Source organism: Stomoxys calcitrans, chromosome 4 (genome assembly GCF_963082655.1).
Source record: "Stomoxys calcitrans chromosome 4, idStoCalc2.1, whole genome shotgun sequence".
NCBI lineage: Eukaryota > Metazoa > Arthropoda > Insecta > Diptera > Muscidae > Stomoxys > Stomoxys calcitrans.
In genome coordinates, this window is record NC_081555.1 from 34,874,545 (window position 1) to 34,896,843 (window position 22,299).

Below are 22,299 nucleotides of genomic sequence, written 5' to 3' on the forward strand. Positions count from 1 at the left end.
ACTATTTTACTAGCTTACGGCTCATAAATTTTATGGCACATTGACCATTACTGTAAAAGACCCCAAAGCATTTACGTCCTTTTCAATATTGAAATGTCACTAAGATTTCCTTGAAATTTTCATTTAAGCCTAACGATGAATAAAAAACAAACGAACATCCTTCCACAACCACTAAAACGTTATAATATTGGTTGATGTTGTTTGTGTCTCTTCTTTTTTTTTTTGGTTATTTTCTTTTTGGGGTCGTGGCGAACGCATTATTCACACTCCCTACGTTTTTTCATAAAAAATTCAGTAAATATCCAATGAGAAGAGCTATAGGTTTGTATGAGCACAACTCTGTTATGTGAAGTTATTTAAAGGTTGTAAGGGAATGTGTTTTGACAAAAATGGAAATGCTTATCTGGAACTTTGAAAAGTCATGACTAGAGCCTCTATAGTTAAAAAATACTTTTGAATGATAAATTCAGGAAATATAGCTCCGCCTCAGCGTATGCATGACAGCGTGTTGAAAATTTCATCGCATCTCTCGCCGAATCAAATCAATCTCATCCAAGTATCTGAGAAAACTTCCCAGAGGCACATCTGCAAGTTCGCCGAGATCTGAAAAGAACCATCTTCCTAGGATGGATAGCCTTTGCCCCAGTAGACCCGGGCATGAGTAGAGCAGGTGCTCGACATCTGCTCGACATCGTCCACAGTAGTCCTTGAGCGGGATTTCCATGCCTGCGATCATATGGCCTATCGCTCAATGTCCGGTTATGACTCATGTAATCATTCTCAGTAACCCCTTATCAAGAGTCCGCAAATCCTTCGTCTTCTTCCGATCAACAGCTGGCCACAGTGTCCTGGGAATCCGACAACCATCATCCATAGACTTCAACCCTGCCAACACCTCCGCACTGGTCATCTTCTCTACTATGTTCAGTAGTTCGACAAAAGGCACGTGGTTAAGACAGGACAGAGGTCTGCCTGCCATAAAGGATCGCCTCCGAGTATACGTATCCGCCTCTTAATTTGCCATATGGCCTATCACTCAATGTCCGGTTATGACTCCTGTAATCGTGCTCACTAACCCCTTATCAAGGGTCAGCAAATCCTTCGTCTTCTTCCGATCAACAGCTGGCTTGAGTGTCCTGGAAATCCGACAACCATCCATAGACATCCACCCTGCCAACACCTCTGCACTGGTCATCTTCTCTACTATGTTCAGTAGTTCGACAAAAGGCACGTATGCAAGACCGGCCACAGATCTGCCTGCCATGAAGGATCCCCTCCGGACATACTTCTCCGCCTTTTAGTTTCCCAGAACACTGATGTGTCCGGTAAGCAAGGTCAACACAACGCTAAAAGCCAGAAAACCGTTTAAAACCCCCAAACACTCTGCCAAGATTTCGACCTCATCAACCTTGAAATCAAGGCCTTGAGGGCCGCCATACTGTTCACATATATCCTAAGTTTCGCAGGTGATAGGTCCTTTCTCGGGATGTCCTTTGCGGTCAATGTAATGGCACAGACCTCTGCGTGAAAAATCGTGCGCTTGTCCGGCAGTCTAACTGACAAACCGTTGTCGAGTGTGCTGAGTAAACTCCAGTCCCATCCCTTACACCATCCTGAAGCCAGTGCAGACCGAAATTTCATCCAAATCAAGCATCCGCCTCCCACTCCTTCCTTCCGAAAGAGCGAAAGCGGAATAGCCACACCCAAAGTGGGTTCGGCCTGGGGTCTACCTTGAGAACCCAGGGACTGAGATCTGTTTTAGACAGCCTGACCATAATACGGTCCTGCAGGCGGAGATCCGGGCGATCACGGAATGCGTGAGGTGGTGTGGTACTAACGCGAGGAAATCGAGTGTGGACATCTTTACGGACAGTAAAATGGCCTAAGGGCAATGAAAATGCAGTGTAAGAAGGAGATTAACGCCTTCTCTGAGGATGTCACAATCCGCATCGTTTGAGTGCCGTACCATGACGGAGTAAGGGAGAATGAAAGGGCAGATGATTTGGCGGTGAAGGCCAGAGGACTGCCGTCAATAAACTTGGTTAACCCGAAGCCTTTCGGGTCGACGCAGTCCGAGATAAGAGCGTGGGTGACAAACGCGCATGTAACACTGTAAAACAGTAAAACAGTCGGTAGGATCGCCAAAATCCTATGGGGTGATCCGGATTGTGAGAGGATGAGGCTATAACTGAAAGGAAGTAAGAAGGAAGTCAATATAGCTTTTGGTGTCATAACGGGACACATAGGGCTACCGGCTTACTTTTGCAAAATCGGTGCGGCAAGTGATAACATGTGTAGGGCATATGGGGAAGATGATGAGACGTTGGAGCATTTCAAATGTCATTGCCCGGCTTTCGAGGCTAACAGACACCGGTACTTAGGTGGGGTGCGATACCAGACTTGGACCTACTTAGGGGAGTAGTAGGTCGGATTTCCTAAATTAAAATTTTCTTTTTCGAGATTACTTGTTAGCTTTTACAGCGCACAACAGGCCTATTACTGGCTTTGGTGTATGTCCACAGTGGCATGAAGCGGCTTAATATCCCCACCCTCTTTTCAACCTAACCTAATCTAGCTCCCATATAAACCGATTTGGGATCTTGACTTCTTGAGCTGCTAGAGGACGTGGTTTGTTTTGAATTCCAATAACTGTGATCAGTATGGAGGCCATCGTAGCGCAGAGATTAGCATTTCCGCCTATGACACTGAACACCTGGGTTCGAATCCTGGCGAGACCATCAGAAAAAAAATTCAACCGAGGTTTTGCCCTCCTAATGCTGGCAATATTTGAGAGGTACTATACCATGTAAAACTTCTCTCCAAAGAGGTGTCGCACTGCGGCACACCGTTTGGACACGTCTATATATCTTTATATAGCCCCCCTACAGACCGATCCACCGATTTAGGGTCTTAGGCCCATAAAAGCCATGTTTTTTACCCGATTTTGCTGAAATTTCGGAGGGTGAGTAGTGTTAGGCCCTTCGACATTATACTTCAATTTCACTCAGATAGGTCCAGATTTGGATATAGCTGCCATATAGACCGATCCTCCGATTTAGGGTCTTAGGCCCATAAAAGCCACATTTATGATTCAATTTTGCTGAAATTTAGGACAGTGAGTTGTGTTAAGCACTTCGACATCCTTTTTTAATTTGGGCCAGATCGGTTTAGATTTGGATATAGCTGCCTTATAGACCGATCCTCCGATTTAGGATCTTAGGCCAATAAAAGCCACATTTATTATCCAATTTTGCTGAAATTTGGGATAGAGAGTTGTGTTAGGCCCTTCGATATCTGTCTTCCATTTGGCTCAGATCCTGCCAGATTTGGATATAGCTGCCATATAGACCGATCCTCCGATTTAGGGTTTTAGGCCCATAAAAGCCACATTTATTATCCGATCTTGCTGAAATTTGTAACAGTGAGTTATTTTAGGCCCTCCGACATAATAATTTGGGCCAGATTGCTCCCGATTTGGATATAGCTGCAATATAGACCGATCTCTCGATTTTAGGTCGTGGGCCCATAAAAGGTGCATTTATTGTCTAATTTTTCCAAAATTTGGCACAGTGAGTTATGTAAGACCCCTTGACATCTTCCTGGAATATGGTTCAGATCACTCCAGATTTGGATATAGCTGCCATATAGACCGATCTCTCGATTTAAGGTCTTGGGCTCATAGAAGGCACATTTATTGTCCGATGTCGCCGAAATTTGGGACAGTAAGTTGTGTTAGGACCTTCGATGTAGCTGCTAAAGGGTGATTTTTTTGAGGTTAGGATTTTCATGCATTAGTATTTGACAGATCACGTGGGATTTCAGACATGGTGTCAAAGAGAAAGATGCTCAGTATGCTTTGACATTTCATCATGAATAGACTTACTAACGAGCAACGCTTGCAAATCATTGAATTTTATTACCAAAATCAGTGTTCGGTTCGAAATGTGTTCATTCACCGTAACGTTGCGTCCAACAGCATCTTGGAAAAAATACGGTCCAATGATTCCACCAGCGTACAAACCACACCAAACAGTGCATTTTTCGGGATGCATGGGCAGTTCTTGAACGGCTTCTGGTTGCTCTTCACTCCAAATGCGGCAATTTTGCTTATTTACGTAGCCATTCAACCAGAAATGAGCCTCATCGCTGAACAAAATTTGTCAAAATTTGAACACATTTCGAACCGAACACTGATTTTGGTAATAAAATTCAATGATTTCCAAGCGTTGCTCGTTAGTAAGTCTATTCATGATGAAATGTCAAAGCATACTGAGCATCTTTCTCTTTGACACCATGTCTGAAATCCCACGTGATCTGTCAAATACTAATGCATGAAAATCCTAACCTCAAAAAAATCACCCTTTATATAGACCGATCTCTCGATTTGAGGTATTGCACCCATAAAAGGCGCATTTATTGACCGATCTCTCTGAAATTTGAGATCGTGGGTTATGTTATACCCTACGATATACTTCTCCAATTTGGCTCAGATGGGGCCAGATTTGTATAAAGCTGCCATATAGGCCGACCTCTCGATTTAAGGTATTGCGCCCATAAAAGGCGCATTTATTGTCCGATGTCGGAATATGGAATATGGTACAGATCGGTTGAGGAATATGGTACAGATCGGTTGAGGTACAGATCGGTTGAGGTTTGAATATAGCTGCCATATAGGTCGATCTCTCGATTTAAGGTTTTGGGCCCATAAAAGGCGCATTTATTGTCCGCTGTCGCCGAAATTTGGAACATTGAGTTGAGTTAGGGCCTTCTACATCCCTCTTAAATTTGGCCCTGATCGGTCCAGATTTGGATATAGCTGCCATTAAGACCGATATCTCGATTTAAAGTCTTGTCCCCATAAGATGCGCATTTATAATCCGATTTCTCTAAAATTTGACACAGTGACTTATGTTAGGCTTTTCAAAATCCATATCGTTTATGGTTCAGATCGGTCCATATCTGGATATGGCTACCACAAAAATGACTTGTACTTATAAGACCTCTCAAAATCCGTGTCGAATTTGGTCCAAATCGGACTCTATTTCGATAAAGCTGCTATGGGTTTATAAATTATGAAATTTTCATCGGATTATGACAAAAGGTGGTCGGCTCGGCCGACCTTAACGCCTTTTTATTTGTTTAAATTTGTAACCGCAATTTTACGGGTATTTTCATAAATACCTAAAGTGTTATTAGGCTATGAAAATTGGTTGCATTTTTCAATATTGACTTGGTATGAGTCAGTCCTTTAACTTATGATAAGACTTAGTTAATACAATTACTTATTTGATCATAAGAAACAAAATAAATGGTAAAGGGAAAATTTAAGTCCCATGAAGTGAGAAACATGAAAACAAATATTTTTTGTTACCAATTTTAGGAACCCTTCAACATTTTTTTTTAATTTTTAACGCTGCTATTAAAATTTTATAATTTCAATTGAATTTAAGTTTTCATTTATAGAGCATTGAATAAATGTGGCATTGGCATGTTATTAAAATTTGTCTTGGTTGTCTTAAAGTTTGAGTTTAAGTTTGCTGTATGGTATAAAAAAAAATAAATACTTACATCCAAGCCACACTAAAAGTTGTTCTTCAAGTAGTTTGGCATCATAAACATAAATAGTATAGCACAAATTATTTATTGGCTACAACAAATAAATGCACAATTCTCAAAAAAAAAAAACCACCACAATCAAAGGAAATCAATGTCCTTATCAAGCATATTGGCATAGTCCTTAAAATGTAGTTTTGATATTTATTCACCATTAGCCCTCTGACACCATATACAAATACGAATGCTTTTCATAAACGCTTTTTCATGTTCTATGCTAATTTTGTGTTTTTTTCTTTCTCTTGTCCCTCCTTTTCGTTATACAGCTCCGCAAACCAGCATCCACTCTCTCAATTCCTGGCTCGATGAAAACACCTTCCATTGCGAATCGGGAACAGATCTCATCAGGATGCAACGAAGAAGCAGCAGAGGCGTTAGTTGGCATAAATACCGACTACCCAAGGTATGAAATGTATGTATACCCGTGTCCAAAGTCCATGCTAAAAAAAAAAACGCAAAAAACATCCAAAAACATTTTTAGAAGCATAACCCAATGAAATGTAGATAAATAACATCCAATAGAGAGTATGTATGCATATGTAGTAGTGTAGCTAGGAGTATGTTTGAGTGTGTTGGTGAATGTACAATGAAAACCATATGTTGGGTCTCTTTGCTAGGGTGGACTATAACCAACCTTGACCCTACACGCAGAGAAGGAATATGGTAAAAGTAACATAATATGTTTGTGGCAAACTAAGTAAAATGTTTGTTTTGATCATACTATAGTTAAACGCAACCATTCTATTTTATAGCTTGCTATATTATATAAATTTTAAGTTTAAAAAAATCATGAACAACATTACCTACTGTTTATTTCTTCAACTAATTTGTTTAACTCCACTACAAACTGTTATACTATTGTTCCCCTAACTAAAGCTATAGTTGCTGCAAACATTACTATGATAAGTTTCCTATTAATCATACTATTGTTCTCCAACCAACTTTGGTTACTGCCAACATTATTATCAAGGCTTTCAACTAATTTGTTTAACCCCACTACAAACTGTTATACTATTGTTCCCCTAACTAAAGTTATAGTTGCAGCAAACATTACTATGATTAGTTCTCTATTAATCATACAATTGTTCTGCAACTAACTTTGGTTACTGCCAACATTATTATCAAGGCTTTTCATTTTTAAAATTATTTCCTTTGTTGAGGGCATATCAGAACCAACTCAAAAATCTAGTCCCTAAGTTCATTTTACTCAAACATATTCCTTTTCTGCGTGTAGTTAACATTGAGATTTCACATGTGTGTATGTGTGTGTGTGCGTGTGTTTCCCAACAACCACTTCACATACTCTTGTCCATACGAGTGCATTGTACTATTCTTTATCGTCGTAAATCGCATTAGTGTAGAGTGTTTTTGCCATTTGCCCATCCATAGTGCCATTTTTCAAGCGTAGCCATAGAACAATGCTAAAGGGCACTCAATTGACAATCGATTAGTTTTAAATTAACTGAGTCCTTACCGATTAGTTCTTCATCCGATTCATTTAAGAATTGAATGATGTTGGCTTGTTGTTCATTTGGAAAAGAAAAAGATTTAAAAAAGTCCAGCTACAACATAATCATTGAACCGTACTATGCCTTACTTTTGAAATAATTAAAACTAGAACATTGTAGCAATTATCAAATGACTTCTTAGAAGAAAAAAAAAACCTTAATAGAGTGGATAGAAATTAAGTGAATGAAGACCTGTGTCTTTGACTAAGAGGTTTTTCATTTCCTAGGCTACTTGGGTGTGGTACAGTATTATATACCACACACTTCGACATCAAAATTCAAAAAGCTAGACCTTCTGTATGAAAAAACGGGGGTTTGTACGAACTCTAAATGTGCTCTAAAACCTTTCAAATACTTGAAATTAGGGAGTAAGCTTGTAATGGGGGTTATATTACCCTGTAGACCGTTTACACCATTCTGCGGCGGAAAATATTCTAGAAGCATTCCGTAAAAGCTGTAGCCAGCCTGCTCTCGATAATTCCATAGGTCTTTTGGAGGTAGTTTTTAGAGTAAGTGATACCTTCGACACTTGGTGCCTGTGGGACGAGCGCATGCACCGCAAGGCTTTTGGATGGTCCTTACGATAACAGCCCGTTGCTGCTTAGACAGCATGTAGCTACACCCACCACCGAAAGATGGGGGTATATTCATTTTGTCATTCCGCTTGCAACACATCGAAATATCCATTTCCGACCCTACAAAGTATATATATTCTTGATCAGCGAAAAAATCCAAGTCGATCTAGCAATGTCCGTTCGTCTGTCTGTTGAAATCAGTCTTTAAAAATAGAGATATTGAGCTGAAACTTTGCACAGATTCATTTTTATACCCTCCACCATAGGAGGGGGGTATACTATTGGTTGCCCAAAAAGTAATTGCGGATTTTTTAAAAGAAAGTAAATGCATTTTTAATAAAACTTAGAATGAACTTTAATCAAAAATACGTTTTTTACACTTTTTTCTAAAGCAAGCTAAAAGTAACAGCTGATAACTGACAGAAGAAAGAATGCAATTACAGAGTCACAAGCTGTGAAAAAATTTGTCTACGCCGACTATATGAAAAATCCGCAATTACTTTTTGGGCAACCCAATATATTCTTGATCGGCGAAAAAATCCAAGACGATCTAGCCATGTCCGTTCGTCTGTCTATTGAAATCACTTTACAGTCTTCAAAAAAAAGATATTGAGCTGAAACTTTGCACAGATTTATTTTTATACCCTCCACCATAGGATGGGGGTATTCTAATTTCATCATTCTGTTTGTAACAGCTCGAAGTATGCGTCTGAGACCCCATATAGAATATATATTCTTGATCGTCATGTCATTTTAAGACGACCTAGCCATGTTCGTCCGTCCGTCCGCCTGTCTGTTGAAAGCACGCTAACTTTCGTAGGAGTAAAGCTAGCCGGTTGAAATTTTTTAAACCGATCTTGGGTCGTAACTTCTTGAGCCACTAGAGGGCGCAATTCTTACCTGATTGGAATGAAATTTTGTACGAAGGATTTCGTTTTTATATCCAACAACTGTGTCAAGTATGGTTCAAATCGGTCCATAAATTGATATAGCTGCCATATAAACCGATCTTGGGTCTTGACTTCTTGAGCCACGAGAGGGCGCAATTCTTACCTGATTGGAATGAAATTTTGCACGAAGGATTTTGTTTTTATATCCAACAACTGTGCTAAGTATGGCCCAAATCGGTACATAACCTGATATAGCTGCCAAGTAAGCCGATATGGGATCTTGACTTCTTGAGCCTCTAGAGGGCGCAATTGTCGTCCGATATGACTGAAATTTCGCACGTGGTGTTTTGGTATCACTTTCAACAACTGCGCTAAGTATGGTTGAAAACAGTCTATATTTAGATATAGATGCCATATAAGCCGATCTTGGGTCTTGACTTCTTGAGCCTCTAGAGGGCGCAATTCTCGATCGATTTGAATGAAATTTTGCACGTAGTGTTTTGATATCACTTCCAACAACCATATTAAGTACGATTCAAATTGGATCATAATCTGGTATAGCTGCCATATAAACTGATCTTGGATCTTGACTTCTGGAGCCACTAGAGGGCGCAATTCTCGTCTCATTTTATTGAAATTTTGCACGTAGTGTTTTGGTAGCACTTCCAACAACTAAGCTAAATATGGTTCAAATTGGTCCATGTTTTGATATAGCTGCCATATAAACCGATTTGGATCTTGACTTCTTGAGCCTCTAGAGGGAGCAATTCGCTACCGATTTGACTGAAATTTTGCACGTAGTGTTTTGGTATCACTTCCAACAACCGTACAATTTAAATCGGTCCATAATCTGGTGTAGCTGTCGTAATAACCGATCTTGGAACTTGACTTCTTGAGCCGCTGGAGGGCGCAATTCTTATGCGATTTGTCTGAAATTTTGCATGAGGTGTTTTGGTATCACTTCCAACAACCATGTTAAGACTGCACTATATATATCAATGAGTGCAGTCCGATTTAAGTTTAAGCTCAATGGTAAGGGGCCTCCTTTTTTTAGCCGTGTCCGAACGGCGTGCCGCAGTGCGATATCTCTTTGGAGAGAAGTTTTACATGGCATAGTACCTCACAAATGTTGCCAGCGTTGGGAGGGGAAAACCGCCGCTGAAAATTTTTACTGATGGTCTCGCCAGGATTTGAACCCACGCGTTCAGAGTCATAGGCGGACATGCTAACCTCTGCGCTTTGGTGTGTTGCCAAACGAACTCGCAGTCCAGTAAAACCAGTCAAATGATATAACAGAGCAAAAGCACATTTACTGCCTAACTTTGAACCAGTAAAAGCGTGCGTTCGGCCGGGCCGAATCTTCTATACCCTGTACCCACCATGGAACGCAGTTGTCAAGTTCTTTTCCCGATATCTCTTTACAGGCAAACAAAGGATAATGGACAAGATTTGCTATGCCATTGGAGCCATGCCTAGTTATGAACCGAATAGGGCCATACTTGGTTTGGCTATTGGAGACCAAAATTTCAGCCAAATCGGATAAGAGTTGCGCCCTATAGTGACTCAAGAATAAAATCGGAAGATCTGGTAGCTTGGTCTCTTTATGAACCGATTTAGACCATATTTACCACGTATATTTAAGATCACAATAGGAGTTATTGTGCAAAATTTCAACCAAATCTGATAAGAATTTCGCCCTATAGTGGCTCCAGAAACATAATCGGGAGATCGGTATATATGGGAGCTGTATCAAGCTATGAGCCGATTTAGACCATACTTGGCACAGTTGTTAGAAATCAAAACAAACCACTTCATGCTAAATATCAGCCAAATAGGGTAATAATTGCCCCCTCTACCGTCTTAAGAAGTCAACGTCCAAGATCGGTTGATATGGCCGCTATATCCAAAACATGAACCAATATAGTCCATTTACAATCCCAACCGACCTTCGAAAGTTAGTATGCTTTCGACAGAGAGACCGACGGACGGACATGGCTTAACCGGTTTAGAATGTCAAGACGATCGAGAATATTTACATTTTGTTGGGTCTCATATCAATATTTCGATGTGTTACAAACGGAATGATGAAATTAGTATACCCCCTTCCTATGGTGGAGGGGGTCCTATATATAGGACCCAAAATAGTCTTCTCCTCTGAGTATACATTTTTTGCTTAACCAATATGTAGGTCAATTGAAAGCATGAAAAAAAATTCAATAAATTTTACATACACTACAAAATGTTTCCACACATCCTTTACTATGAAAAACTACTGCTAAATTTTGAAGAACCCTTCGGGTAAACCTATATCAAGGCATTTTATTGTGTCCATACTCACCACTCTTTGTATTCATGGGGATATTTACATCAGACTAGCTTACTCCCATTTCATTTACAAAACCACAAGAAACACAGAAAAAGATGAGCAAAGAGAAATTTCTAAAATGGAAACAGCTTTAAGCATAAGTATACCACTTAGCCAAAGGAGCGAGCACCCCGGTTAACCTCAGTGAAGTGATGCCTCGTTATGTGATATCAAACAATTATCATGTATGAATTTTAAATTTGCATAATAGCTTTACTTAGTGGTGAGTGTAAAAACGTAACCAACTAACTGGCTGAATGACAAATAGCATGTCAGGTGTTTTACAAAGGTCCTTTGAGATGAAAAGAGGAAAAGAACCACACATATACACCATGCATGTGCATATGTACCAAAAAACCCAGACAGTAACATTTTCAACTGCGAAGTTGCATTTAAATTACATCTCACCCAAATTGTATTCTGCCACTCATGAAGCAAACGCACATACCTTTCTTCTCAGGCATTCATGCACTGCTTGCACCTGGGAGCCTCTCACCCTCTCAACCCTCCCACTATACCATTACACATAGCACATGTCATTCGTTCATTTTGCGGCTAAGTGAGTAGGCAAAGTGACGGATGCACTTGGCTGAAAAAAAAAATCCTTTGTAAACTAACTGCGAGGACAAGTGTGTAAATTTCAGTTCATTGAAGTGAGAAGTAGGCCAATATATCAGCAATCAAAAATGCTAACAATTTTTGTATGCATGAACACTTTGCCTTAAAATCTTGCTATTGAAATGCTTATAAAGGCCGATAAGAAATGTTCTAATGATGCTTAGGAAAGGTAGTGACGTAAAAAAAGGTTTTATGAGTCAGTAGAAGTTAACTGGTCTTTATGTTGATTTAGGCTGAATGAGTAGTTCGTCTTAAAGGTGAGCTCACATTGTGTTACTCCAGTAAGTGGAAGTGTACTCCAACAGAGGAAAAGGATGAGAGTCCCTTGCTCAGAACTCTATAGGTTTGGATCAGAACTCTATAGTTCTTCACCTACCTATACTCGTATGTCAACTCCGTATATGTGCAAACCAGAGACACTGCGCGACCACCCTTACATTGACGCTCTTTGTCGATGTGTTTGAGGTGGTACACGTTTACACGATCATCTGGATCGGAGAAGAACTGCCTTCCATTACTGCAATGATTGCTATGACTTCTTTTGGAGTACTCAGTGACCTCATGGCTAGAGTAAGCAGGTAATCTCTCATTTTCCAGACTATACCACTCCAGAAAGACAGTCCATGGTCAGTTTCTCATTTTTATACGCTGCACCACTACTGTGGTACAGATTATTATAACTTAGTGAATTTGTTTGTAACACCAAAACGGAAGAGAGCCAAACCCATTGATAAGTATACCGATCGACTCAGAATCATTTTCTGATTTAATTTAGCTATGTCCGTCCGTCTGTCTGTCGATGTTAATTTTTGAACAAAGTACAATTCGCAATTTTCATCCGATAGTTTTCAAATTTGGCACAGGCATCTTTTTTGGCCTAGAGACAAAGCCTAATAAAATTTTAAGAAATCGGTTCAGATTTGGATATAGCTCCCATATACGTGTTCGTGCGATGTGGTCTAATACTGCAATACAGTATCGTCATTTGTGAACCGATAATCATGAAATTTGGCACAAGGGAGTCTCTTATAAGTCTCGACATTAGTGGTAAATTTGATAAAAATCGGTTCAGATACAGATATAGCTCCCACATATATTTACCGCCTGATTTCAACGTCTAGAGCTTTTGCAACCGCATATATCAACCAATCTTCTCAAAACTTTGCACTTCACTTTCTTCTAAGACTACCACAAAACATGCGGATTTTGGTAGAAATCGGTTCAGATTTGGATGTAGCTCCTACATATATGTTGTCATTTACGAACCGATTTACATGAATTTTCGCACAAACGATTCCCTTATGACTTCCGACATTGCTGTTGAATTTCATAGAAATCGGTTCATATTGAGATATAGCCCCCATATATATTACCCGATTTTCGCCAAAGTGGAATTCATTGTGCAAAATTTCAACCAAATCGTATAAAAATTGCGCCATATAGTGGCTCAAGAAATAAAATCGGAAGATCTGTTTATATGGGAGTTATATCAGTTTATAGACCGACTCAGGCCTTCTTAAACAAATATATTAAAGTTCATACAAGAAGTCTTTGTGCAAAAGTTCAGCCAAAAGAGGTAAGAATTGCTCCCTCTGGAGGCTCTAGAAGTATAATCGGGAGTTCGGTTTATATTGGGTTTATCAGGTTGTAAACCGGTTGGGTCCATACGTGGCACAGTTATTGATGGTTAAACCAAAACACTTCATGCAAAACTTCAGCCAAATGGGATAATAATTCCACCCTCTAGCGGCTCAAGAAGTCAAGATCCGAGATCGGTTTATATGGGAGCTATATCAGGTTATGAACCAATTTGAACCAAACTTGGCGCAGTTGTTAGAAGTTAGAACAAAACACTTTATGAAAAATGTCAGCCACATCCGATAATTATTGCGCCCTCTAGCGGCTCCAGAATTCAAGATGCGAAATCAGTTTATATGGGAGCTGTATCAGGTTATGAACCGATTTTAAACGAACTAGGCTCAGATGTTGGCTATCATAACAAAACACGTCATGCAAAATTTCATTCTGATCGGATAAGAATTGCGCACTCTAGAGGCTCAAGAAGTCAAGATCCGAGATCGGTTTATATGGGAGCTTTATCAGGTTATGAACCGATTTTGACCATACTTAACAGAGTTGTAGGAAGTCAAAATAAATTACTTGGTGCAAAATTTCAGCCAAATCGGATGAGGCTTGCACCATCTATCGTCTCAAGAAATCAAGATCCGAACTCGGATTATAGGGCAGCTATAACAAAACATGGACCGATTAGGCCTATTTACAATCCTAACTGACCTCTACTAATAAGAAGTATCTATGCAAAATTTTAAGAGGCTAGCTTTACATCTTGGAAAGATAGCGTGCTTTCAACAAACAAACAGACGGAAGGACATGGCTAAATAGACTAAGAATGTCAAGACGATCAAGAATTTATATACCTAGTTGGGTCTTAGACCAATATTTCGATGTGCTACAAACGGAATGACGAAATAAGTATACGCCCTTCTTATGTTGGTGGTTATAGGGAAGGTTAGGTTCATTTGGCAGTCTACCATCAGGCTCACTCAGACTTTTTCGTCCATTGTGATACCACAGGAACAGAAGAAGGAAGATGGCTTCTAGTTCCTACCCTTGAACCATCCAGATCGATTTAAAAACCCAACAACTTGCGAGTGTTCACATCCTCTAAATCAGACAGGTTCTCAAAAAAAAAAAATGAGAACCCAAAGTGGAACGCCTTCCGAGTGCTAGTGCGGGACACACACACAGAAGGTGTTCTTTTGTCTCTTCCGACTGCTAGCGCGGGACACACACACAAAAGGTGTTCTATTGTCTATTTGGTTTAAGTGGCAGTCTATCATCTGACTCACTCAGACGTTTTCATCCATTGTGATATCACAGGAGCAAAAGAAGGAAGATGACTTGTACATCCTAACGTTGAACCATCCAGATCACTTTAAAAAGCCCAATAACTTGCGAATGTTCACATCCTCTAAATCAGACAGGTTCTCAAAGAAATGAGAACATAAAGTGAAACTCCTTCTGACTGCTAGTGCGGGACACACACAGAAGGTGTTCTATAGTCTCTTCTTCTTCGATGTCCTCACAGCTTCAGCAAAAGTCGTTGCTGGCAACCTTCAGTCTGTCATCATGACGTCTGTTCTAGCCAATGACAGCAAAGCAGTAGACCTCTTCAATTCCAGATTAGGCCACATAGTTTTATAATACTCACAGCCCCCTCTTTGTGACCTTCTATCATTCGTTGTCGCTCGGGCCTGATCCTGAAAACTTAGCTTTCATGTCGCTGGAGGCATACCCACATACGATACTTCCTAGTCTCGCAATCTCGTCCGCTTTACAATTCCCTCTCTCTTTGAGAGATCTGCGACAGTCGAGGGCGGTTTTTGTGTTCAGAAATACGTTCGTCGGGGATTGAGTGGCTGACTGGCTGTTTGAGAAGATATTTATGCCAATCGACGCACAGTGGGCCAAATGGCAAAAAAATTGGAAATAAGTCTACAACTTTTTATCTGTTGATTTTAGCCATACAAAATGTTCTAGACATTTGTAGAGGAGGACATAGGCTTTCAGAAAAGTGCTGTTGTTGGTCCATATCTTTAATACAGGGTGAGCTACAGGGTGTCAAAGTTGACCACTTTTGACTTCTCCAAGCTTCTGGGGGCCATAACTTTTGATCTACTCAACCGATTTACATGATTTAGGACTCTAGAGAAAGAGCTTGACAAGATCTAAAAAACTTATGCATAAAGTACCATGCCATCGTGTACTGTTAAGGAGTTATGAATTGTTTAATTTTAAAATATGAAAATTTGGCCTTGGTTTTTTTCAGTGTTTTTTAAATAACTCCGTCAATTTTAAAGCTATAAACTTCATACTTCACACAAATTATGCCAGCATATGTGTGCATAAAATACAAAAGGAATCACGTGAATATCTTTGGCGGTTTAAAAATGGCATCGTTTTCAATATGAAAAATATTTTTTTTGTCAAAAAATTGCAAAATTTTTCAAAAAAGATACTCCCATTTCCTTTAAGTTTTCGCAAACTTTGGCCGTCAAAGCATTATCATTTCTTTCCATTTTCACAAAGTCGAGGTATTAAGAAAAGTTTTAAGTGCTAATTTGGCTAATTTCGATATCAAACAACACCGTTATCTTAAGACCAAAATGGCCAATTTTTTTACTAAACTTCAAAAGTTTCTCACTGGAAAAAAAGTTCCACGGGGATTTTTTCGCTTTTTTTGAACTTAAATGAAAGCTTAAAATGTTCCCAACATTTTAAGGTATGTCTCGCCATATCCTAGCCATAAATGAGATCGTAGCGATCAAAATACTGAAAAAAGTCAATTTTCAAGTAGTGCTATATTCATTGCTAAAAAACAAGTATTACGTCACATTTTATTGCAAAGATGTTAAATAAACTTTTATTTGGTAACACTTCTTCTACAAAACACAAAAAGAATCATGGAAATATCTCTATTCTATTCCATTTTATGGAACCGGCAATAAAAAAGTCAATTTTTCAAAAAAGTCGAATTTCCCAAATTTTGTTTTTGTTGTCCTAATTGCACATGACACACTATAGCCATATTTACGCAACATACCTTATCGTAAAGGAAATTTTCATACCTTTCCAACAATGTATAAAACATTTCTCAACTCGGATTCTATCTACTCTAAAATTCATTTACACTTCATTAAACTCTATATAAAAATGTCTATTTGTGAAATGGAACCTTATATGGGGCCTACACTAAAACATTGATAGATTTGCCCAGGGTTTACAATACAAATGTGTTAGAATAAAAAAAGGTCTCCTGCCAAAGTTTAAAAAAATTGGAATAAAAATATGTGTTTTAGAGCGAAATGGAATAGAATAGAGATATTTCCATGATTCTTTTTGTGTTTTGTAGAAGAAGTGTTACCAAATAAAAGTTTATTTAACATCTTTGCAATAAAATGTGACGTAATACTTGTTTTTTAGCAATGAATATAGCACTACTTGAAAATTGACTTTTTTCAGTATTTTGATAGCTACGATCTCATTTATGGCTAGGATATGGCGAGACATACCTTAAAATGTTGGGAACATTTTAAGCTTTCATTTAAGTTCAAAAAAAGCGAAAAAATCCCCGTGGAACTTTTTTTCCAGTGAGAAACTTTTGAAGTTTAGTAAAAAAATTGGCCATTTTGGTCTTAAGATAACGGTGTTGTTTGATATCGAAATTAGCCAAATTAGCACTTAAAACTTTTCTTAATACCTCGACTTTGTGAAAATGGAAAGAAATGATAATGCTTTGATGGCCAAAGTTTGCGAAAACTTAAAGGAAATGGGAGTATCTTTTTTGAAAAATTTTGCAATTTTTTGACAAAAAAAATATTTTTCATATTGAAAACGATGCCATTTTTAAACCGCCAAAGATATTCACGTGATTCCTTTTGTATTTTATGCACACATATGCTGGCATAATTTGTGTGAAGTATGAAGTTTATAGCTTTAAAATTGACGGAGTTATTTAAAAAACACTGAAAAAAACCAAGGCCAAATTTTCATATTTTAAAATTAAACAATTCATAACTCCTTAACAGTACACGATGGCATGGTACTTTATGCATAAGTTTTTTAGATCTTGTCAAGCTCTTTCTCTAGAGTCCTAAATCATGTAAATCGGTTGAGTAGATCAAAAGTTATGGCCCCCAGAAGCTTGGAGAAGTCAAAAGTGGTCAACTTTGACACCCTGTAGCTCACCCTGTATTAAAGATATGGACCAACAACAGCACTTTTCTGAAAGCCTATGTCCTCCTCTACAAATGTCTAGAACATTTTGTATGGCTAAAATCAACAGATAAAAAGTTGTAGACTTATTTCCAATTTTTTTGCCATTTGGCCCACTGTGCGACGTAATGACAGTATGTCTTAGACATTCCACCATTTCCTTAATTGCAAGGATCTCCGCGTGATACACACTGCAGTGGTCGGGTAACCTTTTCGATATGACCAGTTCTAGATCTTTAGAGTACACCCCAAAGCCCTCCTGGTCGTTTTGTTTGAAACCATCCATATAGTAGTCATTGTGACATCTGTTACCAGGAATATCGAAGTTCCAATCCGTTCTATCAGGTATAGTGGTACAGCACTTTTTAACAAACAGCGGCTCAGGTAGGGTGTAATCCACACTGCCTGGAACATCGTACATTGTATCAAGGATAACACAGTGTCCGTAGCCGCCACATGACCAATAAGAAAGTTTCTTTAACCTCACGGCAGAGGTCGCTGCAATTTGTCTAGCCACAATGTCCAGAGGCCTTGGATGTAGCATTAAATTCAGTGCATCAGATGGTGTCGTCCTCAGTGCGGTTGTGATGCCCAAAAAGGTTTTTCGTTGGATCCCGTTAAGTATTGGGGACTTTAAAGCCCGTCCACCAGACCTCAACACCATATAGCATTTCAGGTCTGACAACTGCAGTATATATCCAATGCATTACACGCGGTCAAACCACCAAATTTTTGCCAATGACTCTCTTGTAGGTATATAGGTCAAGATTTGCCTTTCGTGCCCTTCCTAAAATGTTGGATTTGAAGTTCAATTTCCTATCCAGCAAAACACATAGGTATTTTGCGCTTTCTGTAAATGGAACATTCTCTCCACCCAAGGAGCCCGGTTTCACTGTAGGCAATTTATATTTCCTGCTAAAGAGAACTACGTATTCTGATTTATACCTAGACCAAGTTCGGTAGACCACTTTACTGTTGCATGCAGAACTACCTGAAGTATGTCTCTTAGAGTGTTGGGAAACTTTTTCCTAACCGCAATTGCCACGTCATCAGCATACGGGACCACGTTTACAACTTTTTCTTCCAGAGACCATAATAAATTGTTACTGGCAATATTCCAAAGTAGTGGAGACAGTACACCTCCATGAGGTGTTCCTCTGCTGACCCATCTTTTTAGATCCACTGATCCCAAGCCTGCAGGCAAGGCATCTTTTAGAAAGTAAGTTTTTAATAAACTTTCTCACGGTAGAGTTGATACCTTGAAACTCCAACTCCTTCATGATTGGCGTCGGTTTTGTGTTATTGAAAGCACCATCAAGAAATGCCACCATTGTATATTCCTTGACAGCGAGAGAACCCTCTATGTAGCCGACTAGGTTGTGAAGGGCTGCTTCATATGAATGCTGCTGCCACGACAGACGATCGCAAGGGATCTTTGTCCTAAGATATGTTTCTATCTCTCCAGAGTCTTTAGCGTAAAGGATGACAGACAAATAGGACGAAAATCTTTCGCCTTGGTGTGGTAAGGTTTTCCTGATATCGGAATGAAAATTACCTTCGTGTCCTTTCACCCCATTGAAGGGTATAAAAGGAATTATTTTCCTAGATGACAGATTGGACTGTGGTAACGCATATAAGAAGAATTGTCGCAACGATTAATTCTAACACTTGACTGTGATTCTTTCAAAAGAGAATATCAATATATTCTTAAAATCTCTTCTCCAAAACCCCACAAATGACATTTTATACGCTCTCAAATGAAATTTTTCCTTTGTATTGCAAATCGAAGTGACTGCTTCTCAACCCCCTTCTACCAGGGGGCTATGAAAACGAAAATAGAAATCCATGTTCAAGCTTATCAAAGTCTTGAGACCACACCTCGTAAAAGCCTTACCATTTGCTGCCAATGTGGCATGGTGAGTGAACTTTTGCCATATCAACATTTTGGTCAAAATTCACGTAACATAACAGTTCAACTGTTCTTGCAACTTCCTCTCCAATCGCCTGCCTACAAAGACCACAGTTCCGAGCATCCACCTCACTGCCCAGAAAAAAAAAACGAAAAAACACCCCGAAAACGTGCGGATGTGAAAAGCCACATACATGCATGGAGTTTTCGCCACAACGTCAAATGTTAGGAGACGGGTGGCGTAAATAAACGCATGGAAGAACTCGAGGTTCCACACCATGGCAAAAGTCTTTTCTGTGTGAAAATTTCTATGAGAATGTTTGGTGTCGTTATCGTTGTCAGTCAGCGCTGTATGACTGACTGCATGGGTGGTTTCCCACCATCGGCAGAAAGCAGAAAAGAGTTAATGGCGGATGCTGCTGTTTTCATGCAGCATAAATTCATTGAGGGGAACGCGTAATGACATTCAACAATATCAACAACATGGCCCATAACAACAGCAACAACAACAACAACAACAGCAAATGCAATGGCAATGCTTAACAACAACAGCTACCGCACACTAGAAAACTGCGGAGAGCCACACCGAGGCAAGTCCCCCGGATAAATTCTTTAGCAACACATTTACATGCTAGCGTTTTCAACTACAACTCTATACTGCCACAGTGGTACGTACAGTGCGTGAGTGAGTGTGTCTTAAACAAAAGTTTGCTCTCATATGAAAAAAGTTTCCAGCACAAGCCTCTTACACACCTTTTACAAAAACGTAAGACTTAGAAAAACATGCTGCACTTAATTTGCATGGAAAAAAAATGTTTCTGTCATAAATGCAGTATGGGATGTTATCCTGTGGTAATTCACCGGTGCACTGCCAGTAAGAGTACTTAAATGCAATGAGTCTAGATAATTTTGGGGGAAGGTTTTGAGCTAATTTTTTGATAACCGAAGGGGAGGCGGGCCCTCCCCCCAATTTTCAAAAACGCCCGATCTCGAAGATGCGTGCATCGATTTAAGCGAAATTTTGTATGCCACCTTATGGTACCCAAAAATCACGAAATTGGTAAAAAAAACATTGGGGATCAAATAATCGGAGGGGGACGCCCCATCCCAAAACCCACCCGAACGGACATGTGCACTAATTGGGACAATATGGGTATCAAATGAAAGGTATTTAAGAGTAGAGTACGAATTTGGTATACAGATGGGGGGGTACTTTATGGTGCCCCAAAATCACGAAATTGGTAAAAAAAATTGGGAGTCAAATAATTGGGGGGGCGACCCATCCCAAAACCCACCCGAACGGACATTTTTACCACTTTGGGCAAGATGGGTATCAATTGAAAGGTATTTAACAATAGAGTACGAACTTGGCATTACAATGTTACCCTTAGTGTTGGGGTATATGGATATCAAATAAAAGGTATTTAAAAGTGGAAAAAAAAAACTGAGATAAAAAATTATTTTTTGGTGACTGAGGGCCCTCCCCACCACCCAAAGCCCCATAGCAGGACAATTTACCGATTGAGAAAATATGGATATCAAATGAAAGCTAGTTAAAGGTAGAGTCCAAGGTTGATATAAAAATGTATTACTTGGTACCTGAAGCGCCCTCCCCCCATCCCCAAAATCCCTCAACAGGACATGTTTACCGATGGGGACAATATGGGTATCAAACGAATGATATTTGGAAGCAAGAGTACACATCTGTTATAAGAATTTGGAACAAGGTGTCTAGGGGGCCTCACCAATCCAAAAAAAAACCCCAAAACGGGTTAATGAAAGGTCTTTGGGGCTTGACTACGAATCTGATATGTACAATTAGGACAGAGTCTGGGACCCTGCCCACCCACTCAGTACCCATCAATAGGACGTGTAGTTCAATCGGGATATAAGTCAATTAAAAGAAAGGTCGATGACAGTATATTTCGAATCCAATGTTGGTATAAGGATTCAAGTATCCGGATATTTGAGAGAAGAGTCCCCATATAATATCCACATTGGTGCAAAATATCTGAAAGGCCGTACCAGCACCACCCAAACAGGATTAACTTCCTGAAGTGGCCTTATAGGGCCCAGATAAAATAAGAGAGTGAAAGACGGCGCAGCGGAGCGGGCCCTGTCCAGCTTGTCTTATATATAACAAGTAAGAGCGTGCTAAGTTCGGCCGGGTCGAATCTTATATACCCTCCACCATGGATCGTTTTTGTCGAGTTCTATGCGCGGTATCTCTTTTTAGGCAAACAAGGAATATTGAAAAAGAACTGTTATGCTATTGGAGCTGTATCAGGTTATTGTCCGCTTCGGACCATAAATGAATTCTGAACATTGTAGAAGTCATTGTGTAATATTTCAGTTCATTCAGATAAGAATTGCGCCTTATAGGAGCTTAAGAAGCAAAATCAGGAGATCGGTTTATATGGGAGCTGTATGAAGCTATTAATCGAATCAGACCATATTAGACACGTTTGTTGAAGGTCATGAGAGAAGTCGTTGTAAAAAATTTCTGACAAATCGTAGGAGAATTGCGCCCTCTAGAGGCTCAAGAAGTCAAGACCCAAGATCGGTTGATCTGGCAGGTATATAAAGACATGGACCGATTTCAATCATACTTGACACAGTTGTTAGAAGTGATACTAAAACAGTACGTGCAAAATTTTAGCCAAATCGGACGATAAGTGCGCCCTCTAAAGGCTCAAGAAGTCAAGACCCAAGATCGGTTTATATGGCAGCTATATAAAAACATGGACCGATTTCAACCATACTTAGCAAAGTTGTTGGAAGTAATACCAAAACATTTCTTGCAAAATTTCAGCCAAATCGGATAAGAACTGCGCCCTCTAGAGGCTCAAGAAGTCAAGACCCAAGATACATGGACCATGGACCGATTTGGCCCATTTACAATCCCTACCGACCTACAATACTAAAAAGTATTTGTGCAAAATTTCAAGCGGCTAGCTTTACTCCTTCGAAAGTTAGCGTGCTTTCGACAGATAGACGGACGGACGGACATGGCTAGATCGACTTA

At 39.5% G+C, this 22,299-nt stretch overlaps 1 protein-coding gene across 21 annotated transcripts in view; it reads left to right on the top strand.

Annotated features, from left to right (window-relative positions):
- LOC106089068 (small conductance calcium-activated potassium channel protein) overlaps nucleotides 1-22,299 on the top strand; it is a 965,076-nt gene that overhangs the window by 599,770 nt on the left and 343,007 nt on the right. For 18 of the 21 annotated variants that reach the window (XM_059367773.1, XM_059367771.1, XM_059367763.1 and 15 more), the window contains one exon: nucleotides 5,880-6,025. In XM_059367773.1, the coding sequence (XP_059223756.1) occupies nucleotides 5,880-6,025 (146 nt within the window). The remainder of the gene's footprint in view (nucleotides 1-5,879; nucleotides 6,026-22,299) is intronic. The other 3 variants (XM_059367766.1, XM_059367767.1, XM_059367770.1) reach the window with 1 other exon arrangement.